The 14,172-nt window shown below is 44.4% G+C and overlaps 1 protein-coding gene across 1 annotated transcript; it reads right to left on the bottom strand.

Annotated features, from left to right (window-relative positions):
* Positions 1 to 792: 792 nt before the first annotated feature.
* On the bottom strand, positions 793 to 3,715 carry LOC147255246 (ras-related protein Rab-1B-like). The gene is made up of 6 exons (XM_086215306.1): positions 3,702 to 3,715; positions 2,999 to 3,071; positions 2,583 to 2,678; positions 2,385 to 2,480; positions 2,184 to 2,315; positions 793 to 1,138 (listed from the first exon to the last, which is right to left on the bottom strand). The coding sequence occupies exons 1-6, from the start codon at positions 3,713 to 3,715 to the stop codon at positions 905 to 907; spliced, it is 645 nt and encodes a 214-aa protein (XP_086071432.1). The 3' UTR covers positions 793 to 904.
* Positions 3,716 to 14,172: the final 10,457 nt, after the last annotated feature.

The following is a 14,172-nucleotide window of genomic DNA, read 5'->3' as shown; positions in this document are numbered from 1 at the left end:
GCCCAATGGCTGGTAGTGGGTGGGAAGTGTTAGCATCAGCTAGCTCAGGTCCAGGCTAGTTAGCTTAGCTCAATGGCTGGTAGTGGGTGGGAAGTGTTAGCATCAGCTAGCTCAGGTCCAGGATGCTGGTGTGTCCAGCAGGAATCCGCCTCCTCCTCCTCATCAGCAGTAGCAGCAGTCGCTCTTCTAGTCCTCAACAAACCTTTGGTTCTGTTGACCCAAGTTCCAGTGGAGCTTTGGAGGTGCTGCGTCAAATCACTGCGCCCAGTCAGGAAAGTAGTTCCGGCTACGTGTCTGATTCTACCACTACAACGTCTCCTCATGTTAAACTGGTATTCATCACCAAGGTTACACACAACCCTCCTGATATTAATGCAGGCAGAGACGCAGCTACGCTAACACTTCCCACCTACTACCAGTCATTGTGCTAAGCTAACTAGGATGGATCTCATTTTCCCTAATGCAGGGGAAGGGTGGGGTCTATCTTGTGGTTAAGTTCTACAATAGACAATAAGAGACTTTTAATAAAATGTTCACATTTTGTTAACAAACAGTGGCTGTGTGAGTACTGACTATTTTATAAATGTTGCTTTGTTTGTTATACCACCACCATTTTCTCACAATTTTCTTCTTCTGTCCTTAGTTGAATCAATGAATGGTTTATTTAAAAATCCTCACATCATTCTTATTGTTCATTTGGCTGAGATTAAAACTTTTCTGTGGCCGGGAAAGCAGAAATACCAAGATATATCAAATTAAAATATTCAAAAAATATTTAATTAACATGCTAGAATAATTGATTTCTTCATGAAATTGGAACAATGTCCAAATGCTTATTCTGACAATTTGTCAAAAGTGCAATTACCTCCTCTAAACATGGAGGTCTGGTTGCCTTCACACAAGCTCAGCAGCAGTTACTGGTCTCCTGCATCTGCTTTTCCCCTCCCAGCCACAGGGGGGCGCTGTTGATCTTAGCACACTGGGCTCTGGCCTCTGTTGACTGGCCCTGCATTCCCCCTCCCTCACTGGCCAGCCGTTTATGGATCTCAGAGGCCATAGTGAGGAACGCCTTTTCCACATTATCAGAGCTCTTAGCACTCGTCTCCAGGACGGGGATGTTGAGGGACGAGGCCAGATCCTGGAAACAAGTTAAAGTTCTGCACTCAAGTTTCTGTAAGAGTTCAGGAGAAGAGGTCAAAGGTGTCAATTCCAGGAACAATTCCTCCCTCTGAAACGGACAAGGGAGGAAGATGAAAAAGTTCCCAAACTTGACATACTCAGCAAAGGTCTGATGCTGGGAGCTTAATTGAAAGGCTGCAGCAGCAGATGGTTCAAAATTGGTTCAAAACAGGAAACAGAGTGGAAGAGACATTTTAATGGAACTATTAAGGTTAATACCTTCATAACAGGTCAATCTATAAAAATATGAATAAAAATCTGTTTTGAACTTGTCATGCATCTGGAACAGAAGCCAAAAACTCAGCCTCTCCTATACTTAAGGCACCTTTAGCTCAGTCGATATTCTATAAAGAGACTCGTACAGTGAGCGTGTTCACCAGCACAAAATAATCTGATAAATCTGACGCGACATGTTAACGTGCCCTTCGATAGCATTTGGGGAAACAAAACTGGTTTACATGAACCAGTCACTAGTTGGATTCTCTGAAGCAGTATTTGGAATATCTGATGTAAAACTAATATTTCCAGTTATTTAACATCCAGTCAGTTGTTTAACAGACACGTTGACCTTCCCATTGGGCAGCAGCAAACTGAATTGACACTTCTACAAGCGTCAATTATTTCTCGCCATTATCTGATATGCTGAATTTATCAATGCTGATATTATCTGAATTTGAGCAAGATTCCGTCTGCTCCTGTTTCTGAGTTTCCGGCAGCACGTCTGCACATGTGCGGATTAAAATAAATCTGCATACACCCACTAAATGACACATAAGATAAGTTTGTCAGATTTCTCATTATTTGATTGAGATTTTTATGTGATAAAGAATATCCAACGGCAGTCTCCATTAGCTCAAAGCTAAATAGACGTGGCTGGCTCCTTCTGCATTCTGGACTCACAGAATGCAGAAGGAGCAACTGAGGTTGGAACTTTTCCACTCCTCAGTTGCTCATGAAGTCACAATTAGGAGTTCAGCAGGTGGGGGAAATGTGCTGAATGGTACCTCAGCAGTGGCAGCGTCCACCACTTTCTTGCTAACGAGGTCCGACTTGTTTCCCACCAGCAGCCTGGACACATTTTCACAGGCGTAGCGATCGATCTCATCCAACCACAGCTTCACGTTGTTAAAAGATTCCTGGGGAGGACGGAGCGTGTTCAAACCTGCACTGACGGTATGTTCTGAATGATGATCCAGCACACTGACCTGCTCGGTGACGTCGTAGACGACGATGATTCCATGAGCCCCTCTGTAGTAGCTGGAGGTGATGGTTCGAAACCTCTCTTGACCTGCCGTGTCCCACTGACGGAGGACACACACAAAAATTCCTCATCCCTGCTACAATATGCTAATATGCAGCCCCACCCCCACCACACTGACTATGGCTAACAGATGAATTCTTACGATCTGGAGTTTCACAGTCTTTCCGTCCATGTCAATTGTCCTGATCTTGAAGTCGACTCCGATGGTAGAGATGTAGCTCTCGGTGTAGGTGTCATCCTGCAGGTGGTGACCATCGACAACAGCAAGTGAAAAAAAAATTGCTATACTTTTTGAGTGGATGTTGACTCTGATTGACATCTCCCGACAGCAGCAGTAACAAGTCCAAAACTTGCTAGTACTTCCCAGACCTCTGCTACCACTCAGGTTGTACTACTACATGGGCTACACCGCCATCTTCTGGTGGCCGCATGTAGCATAGCTTATTTGTTCCAAACAGCAAGCGTGCACTTTCTAGTGAGTGTGTGTGTGTGTGTGTGTGTGTGTGTGTGTGTGTGTGTGTGTGTGTGAGAGTGTGTGTGTTTATTTTGCAGACCTACAGCAAAGCGCAGCAACAGACATGACTTCCCGACTCCAGAGTCGCCGATCAGAAGCAGCTTGAAGAGGTAGTCACTGGAGGGGAACATGGAGACATTCAAACTTGGGAAATAACAGCATATTTAACAGTGTCTCAATGTTAAATCTCACTTGAAATCCTTCGAATACACAGCAGTGACACTGGCACAGACAAACAAATGAAAGAAGCGGCTCTCTTTGTACAACCCAGTAAACGCACTCGAACGCATCATCGACCTCCGTAACAGAGGTGTGATGCTGTTCTGACGGTCTGAACATCTTCAGGAATTCTTTGGCACAAACACTCATTTGGGTCAATGATGAACTGTTTGAAGTTTTTGTGGTTAAACATCATGAGTGACTGGAAACAGGTTTTAGCCACAATGCATGAATTTGCACACTTATGCAAAGGATGCAATGATGACTTGTTGGTTTAACTTCAAAAGACTCAACTTAGGTGTGACATCACAACCTTCTGTGCACGAACTCTCCACGCCTCGCAACTCAGCCAGCAAAAAATGACAAAATCTAATGACTCAGAAAAGTATCTGAATCCAGCAGGAGCTGAGACATCTTGAGACAGACACGTCGAGGCATTGACTCACACTATAAAAGACACAAACCTCCTCTCAGGTTTCTGACGCCCAGTTGTTTGGTCTTAAGCACACAGGAAGTAACAACACTTACTACTCTGGATTCATGGTAGGCCAGGCTCCTCCAGGTGACACCAACACAATCCTGATAACCAAAACTGAAACTTCAAAAAACAGATAATCTCTGATCTTGTGATATTTAACTTGTGTGATTGTTTGTGTGTGTGTGTGTGTGTGTGTGTGTGTGTGTGTGTGTGTGTGTGCGTGTGTGTGTGTCTTTTTGTTGAGCAAATGGCAGAATAAGCTGAAGCTACTCTCCTCACAAGCTGACTGGTGCAGATGCATCATTTATTAATAAAGAGCGACTCGTGTTACACTGGGGAGAGCACCTGAAGACACACACACACACACACACACACACAGCTGCATGACTGAAGAGAATCACCCTCTACTCTGCACGTTACTCTCCAGTGTTCTTCCTGGTTTGCATTTAGGCAAGGCAAGTTTATTTGTAGAGCACAATTCATACACATGGCAACTCAAAGTGCTTTACAGTTGCAGAAAAATCTTAAAATCACAAAAAGGCAGATAAAATCATAAAACATAAATAGAATCATTAATTTAAAGAAAAGGAGAAGAAAAGGAGAAGAGTGCAGATAAAATACTTTCAGCTGTCGTATGCACGACTGAACAGAGTAGTTTTCAGCCTGGTCTTAAACATTGTCACAGTTGATTCCTGTCTCACTTTTTCTGGAAGACTGTTCCAGATTTTAGTTGCAGAAAACTGGAAAGTAGCTTCACCATGTTTAGTCCTGACTCTGGGCCCTTGTAGGAGACCTCTACCTGAGGTTCTCAGAGACCTGGAGGGCTCATATGGGTCTAACATGTCAGAGATGTACTTCGGTGCTTGACCATGAAGAGACTTGTATACAAGCAGAGCTGTCTTAAAGTCTATTCTCTGAGCAACAGGAAGCCAGTGCAGAGATCTGAGCACTGGACTAATATGGTCGTATTTCCTGGTTCTAGTCAGGACTCGAGCTGTAGCGTTCTGAATGTATTGTAGCTGTTTAACAGCTTGTTTAGAGATACCAGTGAGCAGGCCGTTACAGTAGTCTAACCTACTGGAGACAAATGCATGGATTAGTCTGTCCAAGTCTGGTTCAGACACTATACCTCTGATTTTGGCAATGTTTTTTAGATGGTAAAAGGCTGCTGATATTACTGACTTTATGTGGCTGTTAAAGTTCAGATCTGAGTCCAATATTACCCCCAGATTTCTAACCTGTTGTTTTGGTTTTAGAGAAAGGGATTCAAGGTGACTGATCACACTTTCTCTTTGCTTCTGTGGCCCAAAAACGATTATTTCAGTTTTTTCTGAGTTTAGCTGGAGAAAGTTGTTTTGCATCCACATGCTTATATGTTGGATGCTGTGGAAGAGTGAATCCACAGGTCCATGTTCACCTGCTGTCAGAGACACATAGATCTGAGTGTCGTCTGCATAGTTATGGTAGGACACATTATGGCTGCTTATTAGTTGGCCTAGTGGAAGCATGTATAGGTTGAACAAGAGGGGCCCCAAGATTGAACCTTGGGGGACACCACAGGTCATGGCCATTTTGTCTGAGCTGCAATTTCCAATTTCAACAAAGTATGTTCTCTCCTCAAGATAGGACTTGAAGCAGTTTAGAGCAGAACCAGAGATTCCTAGCCAATTCTCTAGCCTCTGTAAAAGGATCTCATGGTCAACTGTGTCAAAGGCAGCACTCAAGTCAAGCAGGACTAAGACTGAGACTTTGCCTTTGTCTGTGTTTAGGCGGATGTCATTTATCACCTAGATCAGAGCTGTCTCAGTGCTGTGGTGGGGCCTAAAGCCAGACTGGAAAGTATCAAAAGCATTGTTGGACAGGAGAAAGTCAGTGAGTTGTTGATAAACAACTTTTTCGAGGACTTTTTTAGTGACATATTTGTGTGTCCAGTTTCATGGATCATCTGCTGCTCTGACAGGAGGTACAGAGCAGATCCTCTACACACATGAACACGCATCTCATGTGAGCACAGAGCAGCGTATAGCAAGTTCAGCACTCTCAGGTTATCTTTCATCAGCTGAGCCAACAAACACAACCGTGAAGCTCAACTTGGGAAATCAGCTTTGAGATCCTCAGTCACAAACACACAGATCTGCATCCAGTGAGAGAGACCAGGCCACGACGCAGCAGACCGAGCAAGGTGAGTCCTGCATCCCTCCCTGAGATCACGGAGGCGTCCATTGCTAATAATGGACTATCGGTCCACGCTTGCAGGAACCAGGAATGAAGTGAAGCCTTGCCTTTATGCAGAAGAAACCAATCGGCTTCACAAATCGATCCAGAAGTACTAAAACTATTAACAAGAAACCTGCAGGAGATAATGAGAGCTTCACTGAAAGCATCGCGAACCTGATGCACATCAGCTAGCAGCAGTAACTAGACAATAAGTCTGTCCATCTCATGTCATACGGGCGTCACCAACCTCCGCAAAAGGACTCGCGACCACACTTTCAGCCATGCGGGCGAATAGCATTTGTAAAGCCCAGAAGATGTGTAAAATGATTCATCCATTCACAAGTGAGCAGAGAGCTAATCTCTCACTCCATCATCTTTCCAGAGCAAAGCCTCCTCTGAGTGACGTCGTTCTTCAATTCAACTTTACAAGTCGAAGTATCAAGCTGTTCTGTGACTACAGCTCTGTTCTCGTTTGCCTCCTCGGTACAAAGCGCTGATGACAACCTAAAGCTGTCAGAGTCACAAGTCCAGTCAGAGTCTGGCACGGCGATCTGCCTGGTTACTGTCCAATGATGTGGCTGATTATTCCTCCAATGAGGAGGCACCGCCTCTACGTGGTGTAGCATGTTGGTATTATGCCTTAATTGCACTTTGATAACTCACTGAACATGAAGAAGGCTGAGAGAGGAGCCAACTTAGTCACCCATGGTGTGTTCAACAATCTGTTGTTTGTCTGCGTCAGCCTGAGCTCTGATGTCACAGTGATAACCAATGGCAGTAAATATTAGTTGATGTGAGCTTCCATACAAATTAAATCTGTTCCTGATGGAGCGGCGGGGCAGCAGAGCCCTGCCAAGACCACATCCACGCCGACGGAGACGCAAATGTGTCGAACCGGCTGGAGACAACTGAGACGTGTGGAAAGAGTAATTATGGTCTGCAGCTAATTAACATCAATCTTTGCATTTACCCTCTGAGTGACAGCAGACAATTCAAAAACTTGAGTGTGACGAAGAAGCGACTTTTCATGGTGATTTTAAGACTTACAAAGCACCACACCAAACTAACTCCCACACTTGAAACAATCTAGCCTGTAAAGACAAACGAGAAATATATGAGGACTATTTCAGAAAAAGAAAACACACATCCTCTCGCTCTCTCGCTCAAGAGATTAACTCTCATTCTTGAACTCTGTCCATCCTGCTTCTATTCCTGTCACCTCATCTCATATTTCTTCCCCTCTGTGTTTCATCTCATCTCTCTGGTTTTCTCCTCCAACGAACACAAAGTATTGGCGTTTTATTCACCGCCGATTCCCGTGTGTGACCCCCTGGTCACGGGAGCGGGCAGAGAGCAGGGGATTGTGGGATATGCGACGGCTGAGCAGCTGCGATGGGGTCAGGGGTCAGCAGCCCTGACGATGGCCTGTTGCCGGGGCAGAGGCAGCAGCGTGATGGTTGCTAAGGCACTGGCAGGCTTTGTGGCGCTCCCGATGGAGCATGGAGGTGGGAAAACTGGGGGAAGGGGCCAAGAGAAAGAAAACAAAATAAAGAATGAGAACAGAATAAAATTAACAAAGAGAGAAATGGTGGGAAAATGAGAGTAGAAAGTAAGACGGAAAGAAAGAGAGAACGTTTATGTGCTTGAGCCACAGAGACGAAGGCCATGATTGTGCTTTGGCTGAAAGATGAAGACGATCATCAAATGAACCAAGGGAGAGGAAGAGGAGTGTCTGAACCACCTGAAAAGGACATTGGTGCCGAAGCGAGAGAACTACACTTCTGTTTCTCTGAATTAAAACGAATAATCATAAACTTTACATGTGCAACACCTTACATACAAAAACTGCAGCTCAAGAAGATTCAAAGCATTGAGTGAGTGACACTGGCATGAAACCAGGGAGATAAATCATGTGACGCGCTCAAGCGACGGATCCGCTGACAGAAACGGGGATGCAATGCATGAACGCGACTGCAGATGGTTTGTTGACACTCAGAACCTCATGGATTACTGGCGATTATTTAGCCACATTCCTTTCAGTTAATCAGCTATAAAGGGTCAGCAGAAGCTATTGAAATATTAACTTCCCCAGCGTTCAGTTTGGTGGGGACTTCAACTTCCTGTTCCTGTTGCTCTCGAACAACAACATTGTGTCATCTTCTACTTATGGGTTCATGTTGCCTTTGAACAATCAACAATCAATCATCCACTCGACGGTAAAACCCCCATTTCGACACCTGGAGAGAGGATTGCTGGTCTTATTCCATGTTAGCAAACAGACGAGTGTGTCACTGAAAAGTACCTGTGTGCAAACACGTTGTGCGTCAGATGTGTGTGCTACTGTTTGCGTCTCAGACAGAATGAAGAGTGTGTGAGTTGGCGGACACATAAACACCAGAGTGTGAGACACGTCTGTGTGTGGGTCAGTGGACGGAGTCAAACCAGTCATTGTTCCCATCAGTGTCCCCAGGGACCTGAGGGAGGGCGATAAATACGTGCTTTTCACTATTCACCCGTATTTTACCACGCTCCCTGACTCCTGTGTGTTTGTTTGTGAGTCTGCGTTTGGCTCTCAAAAAAAAGACTTTGTGTGGGTGATTATATCCTTATCACAATGAAACAGCACATAAATCTCCTTTACTGATCAAACTAATCCCAGCGAGAACTTCAGACACATATGAAACCATCTGAACCTCGCATGAGTCCACTATCAATCTTCGCTAATAAAATATTAAGAGACTTCCATGCAGTGTCCTTTTTCATTCCTTTTTCATTCTTAGTATTTTCTCTATTCACTCTGGTGTTTGCTGGTATGAAATGTCTTCAACATCTTTTCTGTATGGAGGCGATGTCATGGAATTTCTTCTGATTTCATGATGATGTACAGAGCAGCGGAAGGGCCAAGGAGACCAAATACAAACAACGAAGGGTTAAAGTCACGCATCACGGCCTCGAAGAATGATTTCTATTGTCATTCATATACTGCATACAAAGTAGTAGTAGTTACTGTGATATACTGCGTACAAAGTAGTAGTAGTTACTGTGATATACTGCATACAAAGTAGGAGTAGTTACTGTGATATACTGCATACAAAGTAGTAGTAGTTACTGTGATATACTGCGTACAAAGTAGTAGTAGTTACTGTGATATACTGCATACAAAGTAGTAGTAGTTACTGTGATATACTGCATACAAAGTAGGAGTAGTTACTGTGATATACTGCATACAAAGTAGTAGTAGTTACTGTGATATACTGCGTACAAAGTAGTAGTAGTTACTGTGATATACTGCGTACAAAGTAGTAGTAGTTACTGTGATATACTGCGTACAAAGTAGTAGTAGTTACTGTGATATACTGCGTACAAAGTAGTTGTAGTTACTGTGATATACTGGGTACAAAGTAGTAGTAGTTACTGTGATATACTGCATACAAAGTCGTTGTAGTTACTGTGATATACTGCATACAAAGTAGTAGTGGTTACTGTGATATACTGGGTACAAAGTAGTAGTAGTTACTGTGATATACTGCATACAAAGTAGTTGTAGTTACTGTGATATACTGCATACAAAGTAGTAGTGGTTACTGTGATATACTGGGTACAAAGTAGTAGTAGTTACTGTGATATACTGCATACAAAGTAGTAGTAGTTACTGTGATATACTGCATACAAAGTCGTTGTAGTTACTGTGATATACTGCATACAAAGTAGTAGTGGTTACTGTGATATACTGGGTACAAAGTAGTAGTAGTTACTGTGATATACTGCATACAAAGTAGTAGTAGTTACTGTGATATACTGCATACAAAGTAGGAGTAGTTACTGTGATATACTGCATACAAAGTAGTAGTAGTTACTGTGATATACTGCATACAAAGTAGGAGTAGTTACTGTGATATACTGCATACAAAGTAGTAGTAGTTACTGTGATATACTGCGTACAAAGTAGTAGTAGTTACTGTGATATACTGCGTACAAAGTAGTTGTAGTTACTGTGATATACTGGGTACAAAGTAGTAGTAGTTACTGTGATATACTGCATACAAAGTCGTTGTAGTTACTGTGATATACTGCATACAAAGTAGTAGTGGTTACTGTGATATACTGGGTACAAAGTAGTAGTAGTTACTGTGATATACTGCATACAAAGTAGTAGTAGTTACTGTGATATACTGGGTACAAAGTAGTAGTAGTTACTGTGATATACTGCATACAAAGTAGTTGTAGTTGCTGTAACGATGAAGCACTGCCGTCCAGGCTGCTTGTTAAGCTGTGAAATCCATCACTTTTTGCTTCAAAGCTCCAGTGCGTCCTGTTTTCACATCAACGATCGTCTCTCTCAGTCAAGCCTTCGCCAAACGATCATTAAGATCATCACACCACTAAACGTAGGCCCGGAGACTTCCTGAATAACGGAGAGGGACACACACGTGCAGTACTACAGCTTTGAGACAGCACATGTGGACATGTTACAATGCAGTCAGCCTGTGTGTGTGTGTGTGTGTGTGTGTGTGTGTGTGTGTGTGTGTGTGTGTGTGTGTGTGTGTGTGTGTGTGAGCAGGGTGGGGCGGGGGAGCCATCCATGCAGGGACAGCCCTGAGGCTGATCAGGCAACATATAATTAACCACATTGAAGCTAAATGCTGAATGGAGCCTTTCTTGTTGAGGGGAAACAGAAGAAGCAAATCTTCCAACAAGTCCTCCCAGCGAACGGCAGCAGGAGACAAGACGCAGGCTTTTGTGGTGTGAAACGTGTAATTGTCAACCTTTCTTTGCCAATCAAAAATATACAAATAAAATCACCAAAGTAACGGCAAATGTCTTTTCCCCTCCGTCCATCTCTGGGTGGTTGTGACCCCACCCTCATCCTCTCACTCTCCTCAGTGACAGCTGGTCCTCTGCTTTCCCGCCAACAGACCAGCTGTCCACACTAAACAGAGGTATTTGAGAAGTGTGTGTGTGTTTGTGTGTGTGTGTGTGTGTGTGTGTGTGTGTGTGTGTGTGTGTGTGTGTGTGTGTGTGTGTGTGTGTGTGTGTGTGTGTGTGTGTTTGTGTGTGTGTTTGGTTATGGACAGAAAGCAAGTGACATAAATCATACAACCTCAGGGTGAAGACCTGGTTTAAGGTTAAGTTTAGTTTAGGACTCATTATGGTTGAGGTAAGTTGTCAGAACCAGACTTCAAGTACTTGCATGTATTATTACTTTTGTTATTAGATTTTGATACAGTATCCATGTACAGCAAAGATACCTTGATACTTTTTCCATGCAGGAATAAATGAACATATCTGTCACGTCTGAAACACACGAGTCCATCCATGACACGTGTGTTTCAGACCATGATCCACTTCAGTTGCACAAATCTGTTTTTTTCAGAACTTTCCTTTCATTTCTCGACCATTAAAATGTTTGATGGAGCGATGCTAACACTTCCCACCCACTGCCATTCACTGTGCGAAGCTAACTGGCGAGGGTCTTAACCCCCAAGAGAAGGTCTCCATCATCAATGAGGCTGTGAAGACGAGAGACAATCAGGACAGTCAGGGTCACGGCCCTAAAACACACAACCCTCACAGGCAGAGGAACAAATAACAACTGCATTTTAAACTGCAGCAGGATCCAACTTTCTACCAAACCACAGATGTGAATGTTTGATATCTGGATTCTGTTACTTGTTCACACACACACACACACACACACACACACACACACACACACACACACACACAGATAGAGTCAACAGTAAACCACATGCAGAACTCCTGCTGTACACTCCAACTGACAGCAGCCGTGTTCGTTAACCCCTCATCACTCGAATGTTACCACATAGCTAACCACACACACACACACACACACACACACACACACACACACACACATACACACACACACACAACCCTTGTGTGTTTAATTAACTGTCTGGATTATCTATGTTAGGCAATAGATGCAGCTTATCAATGCCATGACACCAAACACAAACACGCACACATGCACACTCGTACACGCACACACACACACACACACACACACACACACACACACACTCCCTGTATGAATGTGTCTTCACATATCTGCCACTGACATGAACCAGGCGACCCAACCGAAAGGCGTGTGTGAGTGTGTTATGTCTACCATCAAGGTTCTTAAATGTACCAGACCACCCCCGCAACACACACACACACACATACACACACACACACACACGCACACACACACACTTCTGTTTCTCTTCCTGTAGTAATTATGTCACCATGTGTTTGGTCTGCTGACATGTTGACAGTCGACGTGTGATTACACACACACACACTTGCGTGTCGCTCTTTCTCCCCGTGCCTGTTTGTGTAAGAGCATAGAGAGTGTGTGTGTTGTGTTTTCTTTGCTGTCGCATGATGTCGACAGTTTGGCCTTTTAGCAAGAACGAGACCAACATTCTCAAAAAAAAAAACAAGGGTGCAGGTGTGTATCTGCCCAAACCAGAGGTGAACACAAGCAGACACACTTCTGGACACACAAATGACATCACGCTGTCAAATTCAGATTCCATGGGCTCGCAAGTTCCCTCAGTCCAAATATTACCAACTGCACTTGATGTGCCCCTCATATTTCTACCATCAGGTTTTCAGTGGCATGTCAGCAGGTCCATGCTGAGGGGTGGAGCCTGGGAGAGCGCTCACAGAACCTGGGGCAGACAGGAAGTGTCACCTCTTTGTGGGTCGACCGTACCCGTCCAAAATATGATTAAAGCAACATAAACCGAGCTCCTGAGCCAAAATGAAGGACTCTTCAGCTGTGGGGAAGATCTGAACATTTGTAGAGCAGCTACAACAGTTTCCTGTTTCCTGTGGTGGGATATCGAGCTAAGAGCAACTTCGTTGTGTCCTGAGGCTAACTGGTCTTAGGTAACAGGACAAGTAGCAGCTGTCATCACAAAAATACAATACAGGATTAACGCACACTCAGGAAGTGACTACATAAATATGTATACACACACACACACACACAAGAAACAAGCAACTCCTAAAACTATCTTCTATCACGGCAGCAGTTGGTGAGCCAGCAACGGTCTCCTGGGTCTTGGGTTGGTGCCGTGTCATATTTTCCTGCCTTCCGTGATCATCGTTCAGGCAACGACAAGAAGGTGCTGGGCGCCTGAGTACAGCTCCACGTGGCCCTCCACCCTCCCTGTGACCACCGCCCACAACCAGGACAGTGGCCAGGAACGACACAGACACCGTGATGCTCACTGTTACGGATTAACGGGGTCGGAGCGTGGAAAACAAACCCGGAACAATAGCAGTTCACTGGAATGTTGCATTAATGCTGTGGGTTGCTATTGTAGTGGAAAGAGGGCAGAAATTCCAAAGAGAATTAATATTTGTTATGGTAATGGCTCCTGTTAGATATGGCTGGGCGCTTGCATCCACAAACACTTGTTTCTCAGGCGTATGGTTGATGACGGGGCGTGGAGGTGCAAGTATGTTTTAAATTCTCATTTTTCAGCTCAAGTCATCATTAAAGAAGAGAACTGGGCTCAAACGTTTCCTGGGCTTGACTTTGTTGGGCTGCTACACGTAGCAAATGTTTCTAGTCCTCTGAACCTCTGCCTGTTTTAGCTCCCACTTCATTCTTCATTGCAGGGTCTCATTTTCATTTCCTCCATCTATTCTGCTGATACTTGAGCCCCAACGGCTCGCTGGATGAGGGTCAGACTGGACGCTCAGAGTTTTAGGCTCCAGTTTTATGCTGATCAAGTCTGAAGCTGATAAACACCTGTGAATCAGGACTGAATGCTGACTCAAGCTGCAAAGCCGTGGGGGGGCTTAAGTCAGTCCTGTCCAGGAAGAAGCCAAACTCAAGCCAAAGTTGTCAGACATTTCAAATCACAGTCTGAGCCTGTCAGCGTCAAAAACACGTCCTTTGACATGGACACATGACCTTTAGCGCTCTTGCCTTTGTCTGAGTTGAGCCCATTCTCACAGCTGAAGCATACGAGAATTATCCTTTACAGTTGCAGTGGACCAGTTCAGTTTCACGCCATCACAGCTGCTGAGTGAGAGTGGGACAAAGAGACCATGGTCAAAAATATAAATGAGGACTTTCGACCCCTCTGACCTCATTCCACGCAACGTTCCTAAAACGTGTGTCCCACATACGAAACGCACAGGAGAAACTGAACCTCAAAGATGCGTCTGGCCCATCAACCGAGTTTATCCAGTCGAGATGAGAAGAACTTGTAGGTGCTGCTCACTTGGGTTCAGTGCCGTTTTCAGGAGCCCGGACCGCTCCAATCTCAACAGGGTGCTTTT

Source organism: Aulostomus chinensis, chromosome 10, assembly GCF_037954235.1.
Source record: "Aulostomus chinensis isolate RoL2024-O1b breed Wild chromosome 10, RoL_Achi_v1.0, whole genome shotgun sequence".
Lineage (NCBI taxonomy): Eukaryota > Metazoa > Chordata > Actinopteri > Syngnathiformes > Aulostomidae > Aulostomus > Aulostomus chinensis.
The sequence above is the reverse complement of the archived record's forward strand: the minus strand, read 5'-3'. Positions and strand labels throughout refer to the sequence as shown.

Coding starts and splice junctions, on each gene's coding strand:
- LOC147255246 (XM_086215306.1), bottom strand. Junction 2,316..2,384: donor TCTACGACGTCACCGAGCAG/GTCAGTGTGCTG, acceptor CGTCCTCCCCAG/GAATCTTTTAACAACGTGAA. Junction 1,139..2,183: donor TGGACGCTGCCACTGCTGAG/GTACCATTCAGC, acceptor ACTTGTTTCCAG/GATCTGGCCTCGTCCCTCAA.